Source organism: Notolabrus celidotus, chromosome 14 (assembly GCF_009762535.1).
Source record: "Notolabrus celidotus isolate fNotCel1 chromosome 14, fNotCel1.pri, whole genome shotgun sequence".
NCBI lineage: Eukaryota > Metazoa > Chordata > Actinopteri > Labriformes > Labridae > Notolabrus > Notolabrus celidotus.
In genome coordinates, this window is record NC_048285.1 from 234,336 (window position 1) to 254,371 (window position 20,036).

Sequence of the window (20,036 nt, forward strand, 5' to 3'; positions counted from 1 at the left end):
CTGGGGAGGAATGTGTGTTTTATTTTTTCTCTCCGTGGACATTGTTACGCGAGAAGTAGACGGCGCCGGCAGAGGAAAAGAAAAGAATTCACGCCGGAACGAGCTGTACAGCGGACGATTGTCACAGAAGCGGAGTGTCGGGGCTCATGTGAGTGAAAAATAAATGAGAAGAAGTCAATAATCTCGTGAGCAGAAGTCTGCGGGGGACGATATGCGCCAGAAATAACCAGGAGCCCAAGATGGCTGGAGTTATCGGCTCAATCGGTCCCTTTGATGAGAGCACCGAGCAGTGGAGCTCTTACACGGGGAGGTTCGACTACTTTGTACTGGCTAATGGAGTAGAGGGAGAGAAGTTAGTGCCGATGTTTTTGAGCGTGATGGGACCAAAGACGTTCAACCCTCTCCAGAATTTACAGCAGCCAGCAAAGCCAGGTAGTAAACCAGCTTTACGTAAGCTAGCAGAACACTGTGAATTTAGGGATGTCTTAAATGACACATTAAGAGACAGGCTTGTATGTGGCTTAAAGAATGAAGCAGCACAGAAGAAGTTGCTCACTGAAAGTGACTTGACCCTTGAAAAGGCTATTAACATCAGTGTAACGTTGGAAATGGCATCAAGAGAAGCCCAACAGCTGCATGCCACAGGAAGAGTGCACAAACTCAGCAGTGATGACCCGAAGACACAAGGTCCATGTTTTCGCTGTGGTAGGTCTGGACATCTTGCAGCTACATGTTGGTGTAAAGACATGAACTGTAACAACTGTGGAAAGAAAGGCCATGTGGAAAGAGCATGCAGAAATAAAAAGGGACCAGAAAAGAACTTTAAGAGTGGAAATAAAAGGAACATGGCAAACCCTGTAAAGAAAAGACATGTTCACACAGTAAAGCACGATAATGAAGGAACCAGTGATTCATCAGAGGAAGAAATGCATGCAACAGTAAATACTGTGCGCATAATGAAGGTGGATGATAGCTCAGAAGGTTTCTGGGCTAAACCCAAGTTGGAGGGACACTGTGAAAATGCAGATTGTCACTGGATCAAGAGCATCATTAGTGTCTCACAAGATTTATGTGAAGTTCATGAAACACCTTCCACTACGTCCATCTGACACTGTTTTCAGGGCTTATACAGGACAAAAGGTAAAAATGAAAGGGATGACAGATGTTTTGGTTGAGTGTAACGGTCAAACTGAAAGACTCCAAGTTATGTCACAAAGGGAAATTATCCTGCTATCCTGGGACGTGTGTGGCTAAAGAAAATCCGTCTGAACTGGCAAGAGATACGGAAGCTGTCACAGGAGTCCTCCAAGCTGCAGGCCATACTGGAAAAGAATGAAGAGGTTTTTCGGGACGAGTTAGACAGCATGAAAGATATAACAGTGAAACTGCATATAATACCTGACAGTAAACCTGTGTTCTTGAAGCCCAGACCTGTGCCATTTGCTATCAGACCTAAAGTGGAGGCTGATTTGGATGCTTTGGTCAAAAATGGGGATTTGGAACCTGTGAAGACCAGTGAGTGGGCCACACTCATTGTTCCGGTTCTTAAAAAGGATGGTGGAATACGGACTTGTGGAGACTTTAAAGTAACACTTAACCCTGTACTGACAGCAGAACAATATCCACTGCCCCTAATTGATGACTTGTTTGCTGGACTGAGTGGAGGACAGAAATTCAGCAAAATAGATCTCAGTCAGGCTTACCTGCAGATGCATGTAGAAGAGGAATCACGTGACTTGCTGACAATTAACACACAGAAGGGGCTTTTCAGATACTGTAGGCTGCCTTTCGGCATCACATCTGCCCCAGCATTGTTTCAGCGAGCAATGGATCAGGTTCTCAGCGGATTGTCAGGTGTACAGTGCTATCTAGATGACATCCTGTGCACTGGAGCAAATGATGAGGAGCATCTAAGCAACTGGGATGCGACCCTTCAAAGACTGAAGGAGTATGGATTGAGGGTCCGAAGAGGAAAATGTGAGTTTTTCCAATCATCAGTGGAATATTTGGGGCACGTGATTGATGAAAAGGGGTTGCACACTGCACCATCAAAAACTGCAGCTATTGTGGATTCACCTCCACCCCAAAATGTCAGTCAGCTACGGTCCTTCTTAGGATTGCTGAACTACTATGGACGCTTCATGTCCAACTTGACATTGTTGCTACAACCGCTACATGAACTACTACATCATGATAAAGAATGGAAATGGACAGCCAGCTGTCAAGAAGCTTTCCAGAAAGCTAAAGATGTATTGACAACATCAGAGATGCTGACGCACTTCAATCCAAAACTGCCACTCCAGCTCGCCTGTGATGCTTCTCCATATGGAGTGGGTGCAGTTATTTCCCATGTACTGCCAAATGGTGAGGACAAGCCAATTGCTTTTGCATCGAACAAGGCAGAAAGTAATTATGCCCAGCTTGAAAGAGAAGCGCTGAGCATTGTTTTTGGAGTTAGAAAATTCCATCAGTATTTGTATGGAAGAAAGTTTACACTCCTAACTGACCACTGCGCACAACCTTTGACCTCCTGAAACCTTCAACAGTAAAAGACACTGTTCAGGGTCAACAAGAGAAACAGGTAACACGCAGAGCACAACAAGCCAAAAGCAGAGTTTTTGGGAGAATCTGTGCTGGCGAGGAATTACTGCGGTGAACCTAAGTGGATCCCAGCCACTATTATTGCTAAGACTGGACCAGTATCCTATACCGTCCAGACTGCTGATAGTGTCTGGAGGAGGCATGTTGATCAGCTTCTCAAGACTGCACCAACGCCTGCAGAGTTGCCTCTCGGAGAGTTTCCAGATGTCGCAGTCAAAACACCAGACCAAGGACCAACACAAGTGCCAGACTTAACCGGATTAGAGACAAATGTATCTGTTGCTGATGCGACTGTGATGGAGACTGAGACACCTTCTTTTTCACCACCGCCTACAGCAAGTTCACCATTAAAGAACCATGAACTTGTTTCTACAGAGCGCCGGTATCCTGTAAGAGAGCGGCGTCCTCCTGCACGTTTGAGTTTTTAGTTCAGTGACTAACCTGGAATAAGGGCAGAATAATCCCTTGGGTATGGTCTAGGGAAGAGGTAGTCTACCTTTAACCCCAAGTTTGTGTTCAAGAAAGAAAACAATAGAGTTAAATAAGTAAATCAGAATACAAGTGCACTTATCAAAACAAAGTAATTGTTTAAAATGTTCTGGGACACATTAATGTGTGTATTTGTAGCTGGAATGTTGGAATAATGTTTTTGTGCTTATTTAATAGTACATCAGTTGTAAGAAGGGAGGAGATGTTGTGTATTATGGCCAACCGGGGCTTCCATAGATCATTGACACCGCATGGGATTGTGGGGCGTGCCTTCTGTTGATGTTAGATACCCTGCCAATGTGACATGCTCCTGTGTAGTTCGGCTAATAAACGATGCTAACATAAAGTTGATGTACGAGCCTTAAGTGTTACAGAAGTGACCTAACGGTTAAGGACATAAAAACCACAATAAAGACCTGTGGAGAGCGGGGCAGAGACCCGTGAGCCAGGACCGTACGACCACAGGAGGTGTAGCTTTCACTGAGTGTATGAAGTCCCCTGCAGACACAGGTGAAAGAAAAAGGTGTTTAAATGATGCTGGCCCTGTGTGACTATCAGATATGTTGGACAGTCCCACAGTGAGACTCCTGCTGGTCTCTGAAGTCTCTGTTCAGGTCTTCAGTCCAGTTTTGATTCTCATCATGGCGCCTCTGTAATCCCGAGGGCTCACCTGTCTGTTTGAATCCACCTCCGCTCCTTACTGGTGAGTGACGGATCCCCCCCACAGAGAGACCTCTTAACCATGTCTCTGAGTTTATGTCTCAGAGACGAGACGGATCCTGTCCTCTGAGGTCTGCAGAGTCCTGTAAAAACTGACCCTACACACAAACACCAACAGGAGCTGTGCGTGTGTGTGTGTGTGTGTGTGTGTGTGTAATCTGCAGAGAGTGCATCCACTCTGGGTTCCTGAGCAGTGTTAAATGTTTGTATTTGTGATATCAGGAGGCAGAGCTGCACTGTAGAGCTAGCTGACCTTGGTTGGGTTAAATCTGCAGTCTGTGGTATGAATTTTAAACAGACAGACTTCTAATACATGATCGGTGTTAATTCAGCACACGCACACACACACACACACACACACACACATGCATGCACGCACACACAATAATCATGTCTGTAACGAAGTTTCACAGCAGCAGCAGCAGCAGCAGCAGCTTTGCATACTGCAGTGTGTCCTGATGCACCCTGATCATTTTCATAAGGTACCTCTAAACCAGGTCTCAGACCTGGAGCTGTTTGAGGGCGCTCAATCTTTCCTCTAACGCCCCCTGAACTCACACACCTCCTCACAGCACACATTACACCTGTCACAGGTGTTATTAACATCAGCAGTACTACCTGCTTCATTGAGACACACACACACGCACACAAGCGCACACACACACACACACATACACACACACGCGCACACGCACTGGCATACACACGAGATACAGAGGAGGTTAAAGGGCTTCATCTGAATACAATAGGGAGCGCTTCTCCTCTTCCTCCTCTCCTCTCCTCCTCTCTTCCTCTTCCTCCTCTCCTTGCCTGTTCTTGACTGTCACCATCAGTCAGCAGTGATCTTTGTCATCCCAGCTCGTCCTGCCAGCGGAGGTGTTCCAGGATTGAAGGATAGCTTCTTCTCCTGACATCCTGCTTCCATTCTTCCTCCTCTTCCTCCACTCCTCTCTTCTCCTCTCCATGGAGGCACTGAATGGAGGGGGAGGAGGATGAAGAGGAGGAGAAGAAGGGGGGGTTTAATAAAGGGTGTGTTATCGAGGGGACAAAGGGAGACAGATGAGATGATGGACGAGGGGATGAATGTCAGGTAATCAGGGGAAAGGGGGAGAGAGGAAGAGGGGGGGGGGGGTGATTTATGACAGGGGGGCGTTTGAAGGTGAGCGTAGGTTACAGTGACATTTATGAGCAGCAGGGGGCGGTGTGGGGACTGTAAACCCTCTCTGCTGTCACTGAGGCGTGTTTTAATGACTCCGCGCTCTCTGATGGATGACTTCCATTAAAGCTCCCAGGCCGTGGGGGGTCGGTTCAGCTCACAGCAGAAGAAGAAGAAGAAGAAGAAGAAGAAAAAGCAGGCGAGCAGTATCTGCTTCAGAAGCTTCTCTGGGATCTGTGTGAGCTGTGTTGGTAATAAAACTCTTCATCTCTCTCTGGGTTTAAACGTTGGTGCTAAGGAGCCAAGATGTGTGTTTCCACTGTCCTCCAACAAACACACCTCAGTGTTTCAACAGCACAAACACGGCCAGAGGTTAAAGTTCAGGGATTGAATGAGCTGAGGGGACACCGAGCACACAGCTTCCACCTGTCAGTCAAAGAGGCCATGCCCCTAACCCCCCCTTTAACCCTTAACCATAGACTCACCCATCTGTTTCCTAAGCGCTGTTTTGAGGCCAGTCAGTAGCGGCAGCCATATTGCTGCTGTAAAGGTAAAGAGGCGGGCTTTGAGCCTCCTCGCCAACAACAGTGTTCCCGTCTGTCAGTCAAGTCAGCTGAGCCTCCCATTGGAAGACTCGTAATCTCAATATCTTCGAAATGTGTTCTGCCCTTCATGGCAGCGTTTGGTGTTTCACTGAGATCAACCCAGCAGACATGTGGATGCTGTCACTACTGATGTCAGAGCATCAATATTACATTACACATTACGCAATATAACCTGAAAACTTTATAAGCACCAGGCCGAGTCTCCTCTGAGCATCACAGAGTAACTTTAACTCTCTGATCTGCACACAGTGATTCTGTTGGGATGAAATCAGCTGTGGAGATAAAGACGGCCCTGCTTGTTGCGGACAGATGGATGAATGTTATTATGGAGCCTCATACAGCTGCATTATTAATCATGGCCCTGTGGGAGGATGTTGTCCACTCTGCACGTCTCTGATGAGACAAAAGCTGCAGCCACGAATTCAGATCTACTTCATGTCCTGCTACTGAAACTCCAGTCCTTAACGTGCAACACACCAACCTCGTTCAAATTCAGACCATCTGTGTGTGACCAGAGCACAGAGTGACTAGAGCACAGAGTGACCAAGGTACAGAGTGACTAGAGCACAGAGTGGCCAAGGTACAGAGTGACCAGAGCACAGAGTGGCCAAGGCACAGAGTGACCACAACACAGAGTGACCAAGGCACAGAGTGACCAGGATACAGAGTGACCAGAGCACAGAGTGACCACAGCACAGTGACCAAGGTAAAGAGTGACCAGAGCACAGAGTGACCAAGGCACAGAGTGACTAGAGCACAGAGTGACCAAGGCACAGAGTGACTAGAGCACAGAGTGACCAGGATACAGATTGACCAAGGTACAGAGTGACCAGAGCACAGAGTGACCAAGGCACAGAGTGACCAAGGTACAAGTCTCTCCCCCCCCCCCCCCCCCCTCTCTCTCTCTCTCTCTCTGGGTGCAGAATATGGAGGGAAAGTCACCTGAGACCAGATTAGAGATGAGAGATTACTCTGCTATCTTTAGCTGAGTTTCATGTTTGGAGGGAGAGTGTGATTCTTCTTCTCCATCTGATGATGGATGGAGGTCAGATCCTCCAGGAGAGAGAGAGAGAGAGAGATAGAATAAGAGACCAATATACAGAGAGAGAGAGAGAGAGAGAGAGAGAGAGAGAGAGGGAGAGAGAGAGAGAGAGAAAGAGAGAGAGAGAGAGGGAGGGAGAGAGAGAGAGGGTGGGGAATCCTCTAAACAGGTCATAAGAAGAAGAAAAAGTTAGAGAAGAGCAGCAGGATGAACTGAAGGACGGAGCAGAGCCTTACAGTGTGTGTGTGTGTGTGTGTGTGTGTGTGTGTGTGTGTGTGTGTGTGTGTGTGTGTGTGTGTGTGTGTGTGTGTGTGTGTGTGTGTTTTCCACAGGAAACGTCTTCGTGGTGAGCCTGGCCTTCGCTGACCTGGTGGTGGCGTTCTATCCTTACCCTCTGGTGTTGTACGCCCTGTTCCACGACGGCTGGTCCCTTGGGGACACACAGTGTAAGGTGGGCTGAGCTCTCTTTTACCCCTTTTCCACCAACGCGAACCGGGTTCTGGTTCCGGTCTGGTGCTCCGTCTGGTTCAGAGCTGGTTCAACTCGCGAACCAACACAGCACCCGTTTGTTTTCCACTGACTCAAGCCTGTGACGGAGGCACGTCATGATGTCAGATTTACGTGACCGTTTTACCCAGCAACACTAGCGCGACCTTTCCCTCACAATAACGAGGATGGCAGACAATATAGCATGCTTGCGGGTGTTGCCCCTGACTTTTCGAAAATCAGATGAGGGCCTGGAGAGAATTGACCTAACTTTATCAACAATTCTGTGCTACTTGATGTGGACGGTGACTTCATACGAGACGAAAGGTAATGGTTTTTATTTGCTATAAGTCTGAACATAAACTGTTGTTAGCCTCTCTGCTAGCCCGCTAGCCCAATTTAGCTTGTTGTTTAGCATAGACTAAACTGGTGTCTATTGAACAAATCAGTAATCAGTATTTCAATTTCTGTATTTATAGATAGTCTTCACGATGATGGCGAGGTGGAGGTCGCCTGTTGTCTAGGCACATCTAAGGTCCCGACACTGGGGGGACACCATTGTTCTGGACTTCGACGGACAACAGTTCGTGCCGAACTTCCGCGTGTCCCGGGAATCCTTTGAGTACATTTGTGATCAATTAGGAGTGGCATGGGGAGAAAGAACACCAATTTGCGTGTGTGTGTTCCAACTCAAAAACGGGTTGCCATCACCCTCTGGAGGCTCGCCACTGGCAGTGAGTACTGGACCATCAGCCATCTTTTTGGTGTAGGCATGAGTACCGTCCTCAACTGTGTCCAGGAGTTTTGCAACACAGTAATCTGAGTGCTGCTTCCTGCACACATTAAACTTCCAGATGCAGAGAAGTTGGTGGAGATGGACACTTTTTTTTAGCAACCGCTGGAGAGTACCACAGTGTGTTTGTGCTATAGATAGAAGCCACATCCCAATAATTGCACCGGACGAGTATCCTCGTAGTAACCGGAAAGGCTGGCATTCTGATATTCTCCAGGCTGTTGTGCATGGCAAGGAAAGTTCTGGGACGTGTGTCTGGGCTTTCCAGGGAGTGTACACGACGCCAGAGTCCTGAAACACTCCAGTCTGTACAGTAGGATGTCCTCAGTGATGGGGAGTTGCTGGGTCATAACAAAGTGACCATCTCCGGCTGTGATGTTGGACATTACTTGGGGCGGCTGTGGCTCAGTGGGTAGAGTCGGTCGTCTATCAATCGGAAGGTTGGCGGTTCGATTCCAGCCCCGGCAGTCACATGCCGAAGTGTCCTTGAGCAAGACACTGAACCCCGAATTGCTCCCTCTGTTGTTCAGAGGTGTGTGAATGTGAATGAATGAGAATAGCTAACACTGATGGTCCCTCACTACATAGCAGCCTCTACCATCAGTGAGTGAATGGGTATGAATGGGTGAATGTGACGAGTAGTGTAAAAGCGCTTTGAGAGGTCAGAAAGATTAGAAAAGCGCTATATAAGTACAAGTCCAAGTCCATTTGACCCAGCATATTCGTTGCAAGACTGGCTCATGAAGCCATTTTCTGACACTGGAAGACTGACCCCTGAACAACATACCGACAACTACCGGCTGAGCAGTGCAAGGTCGGTTGTGGAGATGGCTTTTGGGAGGTTAAAGGGACAATGGAGGTGCCTCCTCAAAAGCAACGACTGCAAGCTGGAGCTCAGCAAGAAAATGGCACTGGCCTGTTGTGTTTTTCACAACATTTGTGAAGAACATGGGGACAACTTCAGCGAGGAGCATCCAGACAGCAATGTGGTCCCACAGCCTCCTGTTCATGCCTTACCTGAGCATGGTGCTCCGGAAGGAACAGACATTCAAGCTGCATTGCTGGGTCACTTTAACAGGAGAGACGAACGAAAAATAACGCCCCTTTAAACAATTTTTAATTCATAAAAAATATTTTTTTAATTATAAACAATTTTATCAATGTTCCTAGTTTTGAATAAAAATGCAATGAATCACACACAGTCCTCTTGTTTCATTTGTTAAAAAAAAACTTCTATACACATGTACAAGCTTTATACTGCATTGATGTTAACTGTGATAATAATGTTGGGCTGCCTAGTAATATTTTAAATATAATATATATAATTTAAATATAATATTATTTTATATTATATTATTATAATTATATTAATAGTATTAATATCATTCTCATTTCTATACCAATTAACCCTAAGCAATTATCTTTCCAAATCTAATATTAATAATTAATAGTGTAATGTTGACATTTTTGACATTCTCAAAACTGCACAGCCTGGCAAACCTATTACCCACATCTCTATTGATTGAAAAAGAACACTTCAGACAGATCTCTTTTTTGATTTTTATTGAAAAAGTGAATAATAATAATTGAAAAATATATATACATAAATCATGTTGGTCTTCCTTGGGCTTCCATCACTGCAACCATTCGACTCATTAGCCCAAGGAAGGTCTGAGACTCAGTATCCATCCTTTGCAGTAGCGAAGCATGCATCTCCTCACTCCGCTGCGTCTGTCTCTCCTCTTGCTCTCCAATAGACGCAGCAGCTCAGTGGTGCTGTCCCGCTTCCTTTTACCTATGTACAAAAACAGTAAGTAAAAGGGTTAGATAACTACATAGTGTCAATAATAAAAAGTGTCAGGATTTGAAGAGCATTTATATACATAATGTATTAACCCATGAAGGGAAACTTGTATGGGGTGATATGAGCACACCAGGATATATGCACAGTAAACCAGTATTACTTATGATCAGTAATTCCTACCTTGTCTGGGCTGAGGCGTTGGTAAGTCTATAGCAGGGCTGCTTGGTGGTGAGGAGGAATTGCAGGTCAAAGGTGACAGCACCGTCCCGTCCACCTCTGCATCCTCGGTTCCAGACAGCTCTGTAAACAACAAAATGAGAACACAATGAACAAAACTCTTCTATTACACTTTATACATTACTGGCCTAGAAGCCATATGTTGACTAGTGAGTAAGCCAGTAGCAAAACGTAGCATGCTAGCGCCAGCTATTGTTATTGTTAGCACCATGCTAGCAAGTTAGCTTACGAGCCGTTGGTGAGCTAACTTTACCAAAACATAACTACAGGGTTTAAAGTAACATCGATCACATACAGTGAGTAGCACATATCATATCTGTAAACAAGACAAACAACAACACAACTTACCATTATCAGTAGAGCTCTGGATGTTGAGCGACTCATCGACCATCGACTCCAGGATCGCTATGGAGTTATAGGCCCCGGTGAGTCGGCATGACGGTCTGTCGCCTAGCAATGCATCAAGCACCTCGAAGTTGGGGTTGCTCCGAGGGCGTCCGCTGCTGCACCGGTGCCGGGTCCTTTTCTTGGTCCCGGTAGTCTTTTTTTAAACTTTTTTAGCTTGTTGCTAATGTGGTCGAAAGGTTGCTCTCGCTGGATCTGTTCCATTATGGCTTTGGTCCTCGTTGATCCCTCCAGCTTCTTCTGGATCTCCTGCGAGGACCAGAACGCCAGGAGGCAGCTTGTCTCCTCGGCCGACTACTGCTTTGACTTGTTATCCATTACTCTCTTTTCTGGACTGGTAATACTCCCTTTTTTCGCTGCAGGACAATGGCGGAAACACGTTTGGTTTATGTTTTTTTTTTTTGTCATGTTGTTGTCATGGTAACCCCAACCCCTGCCCCCTGACGTAAGCGGTTCGCGGTTCTGGCCCAGCAAAGAGTTGGAGCTGCTCTGGAACCAGTTTTCCTGGGGGCTAGTTCGCACGCAGTCGAAACACGAAGAACCGGTTCACAATAGGGCACCGGCTCCGAACCGGCCCTGAGACTGCCTTGGTGCAAAAGGGGTGTTTGTGTTTTCATAGAAGCTCTGAAGTGAAATACTTTGTGAAGCTCAGTGAAAATAAAGTGGTCACATTGTGGAGCGACCTCCTGATTGGCTGCTTAGTAATCACTCATTGATTTGTTCATGGTTTCAGCATTGCCTCAAAGATCAGCCCTCAGTACCGTGGGGACACATTGCTCACTCCAATGATCCAAATCTTCCAGCTCTGTGGGGTTCAAAGTTCTGATTGGCTCCAGAGTGTCGGTTTGTCCTTTAGACGGACACAGAACAGACTCAGAGACTCAGAGAAAGCCTTGTTTGAGATAAAGTGTGACCTGGTCTGACTCCGATGAAGGACTCGTCCAACTTTGATTAATAATACAGTGTAGGGAACGGACAAAGGAGCGGTCTCTGGCCGGTCCTCTGTCACAGCTTTCTAAATGATCAGAAGCTTTAGATGCTCCGAGAGGAGAGGGGTCTCTATGAACCCTTATCCACCAAAGAGTTCCAGGCCCCAGAGAGGAACTGAAGCCGATCTTTACTGCGTGCTTCTCCACCACGTCTGACCCCTGGGTCCCTCTCTAACGTCTGGAAGAATCGAAGTCATGAAGAAGACAGAAAACTCCCAACCAGCTCTGATCTGTGGGGCGTGTTGTTGGGACCATGTGGATCCAGCGCTTCCTTTATTCCAGAACAATGCAATATAACCCCTCCCCCTATGTGATGGTGCCTCCACACCAGACCCTTTGTTGGGACCAAGAAGTAGACTCAGAGCCCGGTTCCTCTAGGCTGAATGTAAGAAAAGTTCCTGGTTCCTGGAGTTCATGATAATCTCAGAGTCGTCTGTTGGTCCCTGTATTATGTTCACATTATGGACTCGGGTACTCTTTTGGGGTTTTGTGTAGCACTACTACAGTGTAGTCCTGCATTACCTCTGAACATCACAGGAGGGAGCGGCATGACTTAGACAGGCCTTAATGCCTTTCAAGGTTTTCATTTCACGGTCTGCCCCTGATAACGGCCCGCTCTGTCCCTGATAACATCCCGGTCTGCCCCTGATAACGGCCCGGTCTGCCCCTGATAACATCCCGGTCTGCCCCTGATAACGGCCCGGTCTGCCCCTGATAACGGCCCGGTCTGCCCCTGATAACAGCCCGGTCTGCCCCTGATAACAGCCCGGTCTGCCCCTGATAACAGCCCGGTCTGCCCCTGATAACAGCCCGGTCTGGTGTCATCCCCCAAATAAAGACATTGATCCTAGCTTCATGGTATGTCTGAGTTTATAAAACACTGAGCTGTCCACTCTTCCTCTCCCTCTCCTTTCCCTCTCCTCCTCCCTGTCTTCTCCCTCCCCTTTCCCTATCTCTCTCATCCCCCTCTCTTCTTCCTCTCCTCTCCCTCTCCTCTCTCTATCCTGCCCCTCTATTCTCCCTCTATTCTCCCTCTCTTCTGCCCCTCTCCTCCCCCTCTCTTCTCCCTCTCTTCTCCCTCTCCTCCCCCTCTCTTCTCCCTCTCTTCTCCCTCTCCTCCCCCTCTCTTCTCCCTCTCTTCTCCCTCTCCTCCCCTCTCTTCTCCCTCTCTTCTCCCTCTCCTCCCCTCTCCTCTCTCTCCCCTCTCCCTCTCTTTTCCCTCTCCTCTCTCTCCCCTCTCCCTCTCTTTTCCCTCTCCTCCCCTCTACTCTCTCTCTCCTCTCTCTCTCCTCTCCCTCTCTTCTCCCTCTCCCTCTCCTCTCCCTCTCTTCTCCCTTTCCTCCCCCCAGGTGAGCGGCTTCTTCATGGGCCTCAGCGTCATCGGCTCGATCTTCAACATCACAGGCATCGCCATCAACCGTTACTGCTACATCTGTCACAGCTTCAGCTACGACAAGCTGTACAGCTACAGGAACACGCTGCTGCTGGTGGCACTCATTTGGCTGCTCACCGTCATCGCCATCGTGCCAAACTTCTTTGTGGGCTCGCTGCAGTACGACCCTCGTATCTACTCCTGCACGTTTGCCCAGACCGTCAGCACCGCCTACACCATCACCGTGGTCATCGTCCACTTCTTTGTTCCCATTGCCGTGGTCACGTTCTGCTACCTGCGGATCTGGATCCTGGTCATCCAGGTGAGACGCAGGGTGAAGTCGGAGGTGTGCCCCCGCATTAAGCCGAGCGACCTGAGGAACTTCATCACCATGTTCGTGGTGTTTGTGCTGTTTGCGATCTGCTGGGCGCCTTTAAACTTTATCGGTCTCGCCGTGGCGATCAACCCAGACGCCGTGGCTCCCCGCATTCCTGAGTGGTTGTTTGTAGTCAGCTACTTCATGGCGTACTTCAACAGTTGCCTTAATGCCATCATCTACGGACTGCTGAACCAGAACTTCCGCAGGGAGTACAAGCGGATCGTCATGTCCGTGTGGATGCCTCAACTGTTCTTCCAGGAGACGTCGAGGGGCGGCACCGAGGCCATGAAGAGCAAACCATCGCCAGGACTGAACAACAACGAGCAGCTGCAGGGAGAGTCTCTGTGACCACCCTGACTCCTCCTCTACCCTTACTCCTCCTCCCCCCTGACTCCTCCTCCATCCTGACTCCTTCGTCCTGACTCCTTCTTCCCCTTGACTCCTCCTTAAACCGGACTCCTCCTCCATCCTGAGTCCTCCTCCTCCATCCTGACTCCTCCTCCACTCTGACTCCTCCCCTTACCCTGACTCCTTCTTCACCCTGACTCCTCATTAAACCGGACTCCTCCTCCATCCTGAGTCCTCCTCCACTCTAACTCCTCCCCCTACCACGACTCCTCCTCCACTCTGACCCCTCCTCCACCCTGACTCCTCCTCTTCCTCTGCTAATGCAGAATCCACAAACTCTGAGGTGCCAAAGTCACAATCTGATGACAAACAGAGAGAGAGAGAACTTTAGCTTTAGTGCCATTCATTAATCTGGAGGTTGCTGAGTTCTGGATTATAATCTGGAGGATGCCGAGTTCTGGTTTATAATCTGAAGGATGCCGAGTTCTAGATTATAATCTGGAGAATGTCGAGTTCTGGATTATAATCTGGAGGACGATCAGTTCTGGATTATAATCTGGAGAATGCTGAGTTCCGGATTAAAATCTGGAGGATGCTCAGTTCTGGATTCTAATCTAGAGGATGCTCAATTCTGGATTATAATCTGGAGGTTGCCGAGTTCTGGATTATAATCTGGAGGATGCTCAGTTCTGGATTATAATCTGGAGAATGTCGAGTTCTGGATTAGAATCTGGAGGATGCTCAATTCTGGATTATAATCTGGAGGATTCTGAGTTCTGGATTATAATCTGGAGGATGCTCAGTTCTGGATTATAATCTTGGGATGCTTAGCTCTGGATTATAATCTGGAGGATGCTCGGTTCTGGATTATAATCTGGAGGTTGCCGAGTTCTGGATTATAATCTGGAGAATGTCGAGTTCTGGATTATAATCTGGAGGATGCTCAATTCTGGATTATAATCTGGAGGATGCTCAGCTCTGGATTCTAATCTTGGGATGCTTAGTTCTGGATTATAATCTGCAGCACTTCCTCCTGTGACACTTTCTGTACTGTTACCCTGAAATTGTGAAGATGTGGTGTTCCTTGATGTACTGAGCACATTCAGGGGATCCGGGAGAGCCAACACACAGCGTCACGTAGAGGTCTGCAGCTCACGCTCAGGGCCAACCTTCAGAGTGAGTTCATGAAGCAGAGCCAGCTGTTTGCTGCAGGAGCGAGCGTGTGCATTGCAAGCAACCGCTCAGAATATCTGATGCATGTGTTGTTATTAAAATGATAAAAAGTTATCTGTGAACGGACAAAGGAGCGGTCTCTGACCGGTCCTCTGTCACAGCTTTCTAAATGATCAGAAGCTTTAGATGCTCCGAGAGGAGAGAGGTCTGTATGAACCCTCATCCACCAAAGAGTTCTAGGCCCCAGAGAGGAACTGAAGCCGATCTTTCCTGTGTGCTTCTCCACCACGTCTGACCCCTGGGTCTCTCTCTAACGTCTGGAAGAATCAAAGTCATGAAGAAGACAGAAAACTCCCAACCAGCTCTGATCTGTGGGGCGTGTTGTTGGGACCATGTGGATCCAGCGCTTCCTTTATTCCAGAACAATGCAATATAACCCCTCCCCCTAAGTGATGGTGCCTCCACACCAGACCCTTTGTTGGGACCAAGAAGTAGACTCAGAGCCCGGTTCCTCTAGGCTGAATGTAAGAAAAGTTCCTGGTTCCTGGAGTTCATGATAATCTCAGAGTCGTCTGTTGGTCCTTGTATTATGTTCACATTATGGACTCGGGTACTCTTTTGGGGTTTTGTGCACTGAACATTTATTCTCACACTTCTGTTTTTTGTCACTTCCACCTGCATCATACTGAAAGTAGGGATGTCCCAATCCAGTCCCAAATACGAGGCCTCTCTGATCGGCTCTGGGGTACAGACCCGGTACAATCCGGATCTGCTCCTCTGTTCTTGCTGTCACTGACGTATCTCCACCTGATACCTAGAAACACTGTGATGATGTAACGAATCGACCAATCAGACTTTAGCAACTCTCCTCAACATCACGACTCTGAGCCGTCACACGAACATGAGCTCCATGACGTCCTGCAGGGGAATCATTCATGTTTAATGTCTGCAGAAAACACCCGACATCCGTCTCTGTGACGGCACAAGTGTATTTCACTCAGAGTAAAGATCAGGTGCGGAGCATCAGGGTCTACGTGCAGGCAGCTTCCTCACGTGCAGCTGTGAGTATCAGCAGGGCGTACTGACTGTTATTACGAGGGCTGCTGCTGGACGTTTAACGCCACTAGATGGCGCTGTCTTCTTCAGCCCAAGAGCTCATAAGACCGCATTTGCCAATCACTTAAAAGCAGCAGCTAAGCTCCGCCCACTGCAGCCCCCACACATCAGAAACAGCAAACTGAGAGTCTTTGTATTCATTGACCTCAGTGATGTGTTTCAGCTCAGAGTCCAACACGTGATCACAGGTCACTCATCCGTCAGTGGAGACGGTGAGGACGGAGCGTGATCAGAGAGAAATCAGCTCCTGAGATTTAAACATGAAAACAACAACGAGGTCAGAAACACAAGTCAGTGGCATTCAGAGCAGCTGAGAGGCAGCTATTCGTTTCATCACAGCTGTTCTCAGCGTAAACTTCAGACTGACTTTAATACCTTTAAGCACTTTATTTTTATAGCTGTATTCATGGGGAACAACTGTTGGATCAGCAATCAGTGTTTAACGGCTGGACTGGGACATCCTTACTCTGAACCGTTAGCTCTCCTTTGAAAGGGTTAAAGCGAACGCTGTGAGCGCTCCACGTGTTCAGCTCAGGGCGCCTGCCTCCTCTCCGGTGTGGGACAGTCTGTATTTAAAGAGACTTTCTAACACAGCGTCCGACATGGTGACGCTCTCAAGTCCTCCTGGTGTTAGTGATGAACCACTGTGTACCAAATGTTTTTAACTGTGCGAGCTGAATCCTCTTTTTTAACGATGATTGTGATTAATGCACTGCAGCATGATGAACCTTCACTCTGTTTTCGGTCGATGCCTCAAATTTCTAATGGACACTTCCATTAGTGCCTGATTTACGTTCATTCAAAGGTGAAGTCACCAAAAACCTCCAGCCGACAGACTGACGGGGGGCCAAGGGGTGAATGCTTTATAAATATGAAGATGTTTTATTAATGTCACTTATCAGCTGAAGGCGTAGCATCAAGGTGTGTTTTTGCAGGAGGTGAATTTTATATCAAAGCTCCGGTCTGAACTCACCTCTAAGAACAAGTCCTCTCAAACTCAGACTGTTGAACCTTTTTAGTAAAGACGCCTCACATGAAGTCATGAAACACTGACGCTATCTAAAAGCACAATTCTGTCTGCAGCGGGAGACAGTGTATTATGCAGTTTACAGGTAAATCTTAGTAAAGTCTGAATCTTAGTAATGATGTTGATCTGTGTCTATGCATCTCATTCTCTTCCTGACCCGAGAACACGACAGCTTAAAGCTTCCCGAGCACCTGTGAATAAAAACACCAGTTTATCTTAGTAACAGCAGCGATGGCAGATCGCTCTGAACGCTGCCGCCATGCTGCCACCATGCTGGACCAGACTGTGCATGAGATTCATAAAGAGTACCATTTTTGACATGTTTTTAATACTAATCCTAAAGGGTTTCAACAACCCTCACCTAACCCGTACTGAAGGGTTAAAACCCTCACCTAATCCCGTACTGAAGGGTTACAATAACCCTCACCTAAACCTGTACTGAAGGGTTACAACAACCCTCACCTAACCCTATACTGAAGGGTTACAACAACCCTCACCTAACCCTATACTGAAGGGTTACAACAATCCTCACCTAATCATGTACTGCAGGGTTTCAACAACCTTCACCTAACCCTATACTGAAGGGTTACAACAACCCTCACCTAACCCTATACTGAAGGGTTACAACAACCCTCACCTAACCCGTACTGAAGGGTTAAAACCCTCACCTAATCCCGTACTGAAGGGTTACAATAACCCTCACCTAAACCTGTACTGAAGGGTTACAATAACCCTCACCTAACCCTATACTGAAGGGTTACAACAATCCTCACCTAATCATGTACTGCAGGGTTTCAACAACCCTCACCTAACCCCGTACTGAAGGATTACAACAACCCTCACCTAATCCCGTACTGAAGGGTTTCAGCAACCCTCACCTAATCCTGTACTGAAGGGTTTCAACAACCCTTACCTAACCCCGTACTGAAGGGTTACAACAACCCTCACCTAATCCCGTACTGAAGGGTTTCAGCAACCCTCACCTAACCCTGTACTGCAGGGTTTCTACAACCCTCACCTAACCCCGAACCGAAAGGTTACAACAACCCTCACTTAACCCTGTACTGAAGGGTTTCAGCAACCCTCACCTAACCCTGTACTGCAGGGTTTCAACAACCCTCACTTAACCCTGTACTGCAGGGTTTCATCAACCCTTACCTAACCCCGTACTGAAGGGTTACAACAACCCTCACTTAATCATGTACTGAAGGGTTCCAACAACCCTCACCTAACCCTGTACTGCAGGGTTTCAACAACCCTCACCTAACCCCGTACCGAAGGGTTACAACAACCCTCACTTAACCCTGTACTGAAGGGTTTCAGCAACCCTTACCTAACCCCGTACTGAAGGGTTACAACAACCCTCACTTAATCCTGTACTGAAGGGTTTCAACAACCCTCACTTAACCCTGTGCTGAATGGTTACAACAACCCTCACTTAACCCTGTACTGAAGGGTTACAACGACCCTCACTTAACCCTGTAATAAAGGGTAACAACAAACCTCAACTAACCCTGTACTGCAGGCTTTCAACAACCCTCACTTAACCCTGTACTGAAAGTTTACAACAACCCTCACTTAACCCTGTACTGAAGGGTTACAACGACCCTCACTTAACCCTGTACTGAAGGGTTTTAACAACCCTCACTTAACCCTGTACTGAAGGGTTACAACGACCCTCACTTAACCCTGTACTGAAGGGTTACAACGACCCTCACTTAACCCTGTACTGAAAGTTTACAACAACCCTCACTTAACCCTGTACTGAAGGGTTTCAACAACCCTCACTTAACCCTGTACTGAAGGGTTACAACAACCCTCACTTAACCCTGTAATGAAGGGTTACAAGAACCCTCACTAAACCCTGTACTGAAGGGTTACAACAACCCTCACTTAACCCTGTACTGAAGGGTTCCAACAACCCTAAATTAGCCAGGTACTGAAGGGTTACAACAACCCTCACTTAACCCTGTACTGCAGGGTTTCAACAACCCTCACTTAATCCTGTACTGAAGGGTTTCAACAACCCTCGCTAAACCTTATACTGAAGGGTTACAACAACCCTCACCTAATCCTGTGCTGAATGGTTACAACAACCCTCACTTAACCCTGTAATAAAGGGTAACAACAACCCTCACCTAACCCTGTACTGAAGGGTTACAACAACCATCCCCTAACCATGTACTGAAGAGTTACAAGAACCCTCACCTAACCCTTTACTGAAGGGTTACAACGACCCTCACTTAACCCTGTACTGAAGGGGTGCAACAATCCTCATCTAACCCTGTACTGAAGGGTTAAAACAACCCTCAAATACCCTTTACTGAAGGGTTACAACAACCCCCACTTAACCATGTACTGAAGGGTTCCAACAACCCTCACCTGACCAGGTACTGAGGGGTTACAACAACCCTCACTTAACCCTGTACTGCAGGGTTTCAACAACCCTCACTTAATCCTGTACTGAAGGGTTTCAACAACCCTCGCTAAACCTTATACTGAAGGGTTACAACAACCCTCACTTAACCCTGTGCTGAATGGTTACAACGACCCTCACTTAACCCTGTACTGGAGGGGTGCAACAATCCTCATCTAACCCTGTACTGAAGGGTTAAAACAACCCTCAAATACCCTTTACTGAAGGGTTACAACAACCCCCACTTAACCATGTACTGAAGGGTTCCAACAACCCTCACCTGACCAGGTACTGAGGGGATACAACAACCCTCACTTAACCCTGTACTGCAGGGTTTCAACAACCCTCACTTAATCCTGTACTGAAGGGTTCCAACAACCCTCACCTGACCAGGTACTGAGGGGTTACAACAACCCTCACTTAACCCTGTACTGCAGGGTTTCAACAACCCTCACTTAATCCTGTACTGAAGGGTTTCAACAACCCTCGCTAAACCTTATACTGAAGGGTTACAACAACCCTCACTTAACCCTGTGCTGAATGGTTACAACAACCCCCACTTAACCCTGTAATAAAGGGTAACAACAACCCTCACCTAACCCTGTACTGAAAGTTTACAACAACCCTCACTTAACCCTGTAATGAAGGGTTCCAACAACCCTCACTAAACCCTGTACTGAAGGGTTTCAACAACCCTCACTTAACCCTGTACTGAAAGTTTACAACAACCCTCACTTAACCCTGTAATGAAGAGTTCCAACAACCCTCACTAAACCCTGTACTGAAGGGTTTCAACAACCCTCACTTAACCCTGTAATGAAGGGTTACAAGAACCCTCACTTAACCCTGTACTGAAGGGTTACAACAACCCTCACTTA

General features: G+C 47.4%; 1 protein-coding gene and 1 long non-coding RNA gene across 2 annotated transcripts; one reads left to right on the top strand and one right to left on the bottom strand.

The window, feature by feature from the left end:
• Positions 1 to 239: 239 nt before the first annotated feature.
• Positions 240 to 13,426, top strand: LOC117825610 (melatonin receptor type 1B-like). Its single transcript, XM_034701524.1, has 4 exons — positions 240 to 338; positions 1,257 to 1,515; positions 6,937 to 7,064; positions 12,677 to 13,426. Exons 1-4 carry the CDS (start codon positions 240 to 242, stop codon positions 13,424 to 13,426), a joined length of 1,236 nt encoding a protein of 411 aa, XP_034557415.1.
• LOC117825462 lies at positions 9,639 to 10,804 on the bottom strand. Its single transcript, XR_004633847.1, has 3 exons — positions 10,282 to 10,804; positions 9,877 to 9,996; positions 9,639 to 9,687 (listed from the first exon to the last, which is right to left on the bottom strand). It is a non-coding gene; the product is annotated as an uncharacterized LOC117825462 (long non-coding RNA).
• Positions 13,427 to 20,036: the final 6,610 nt, after the last annotated feature.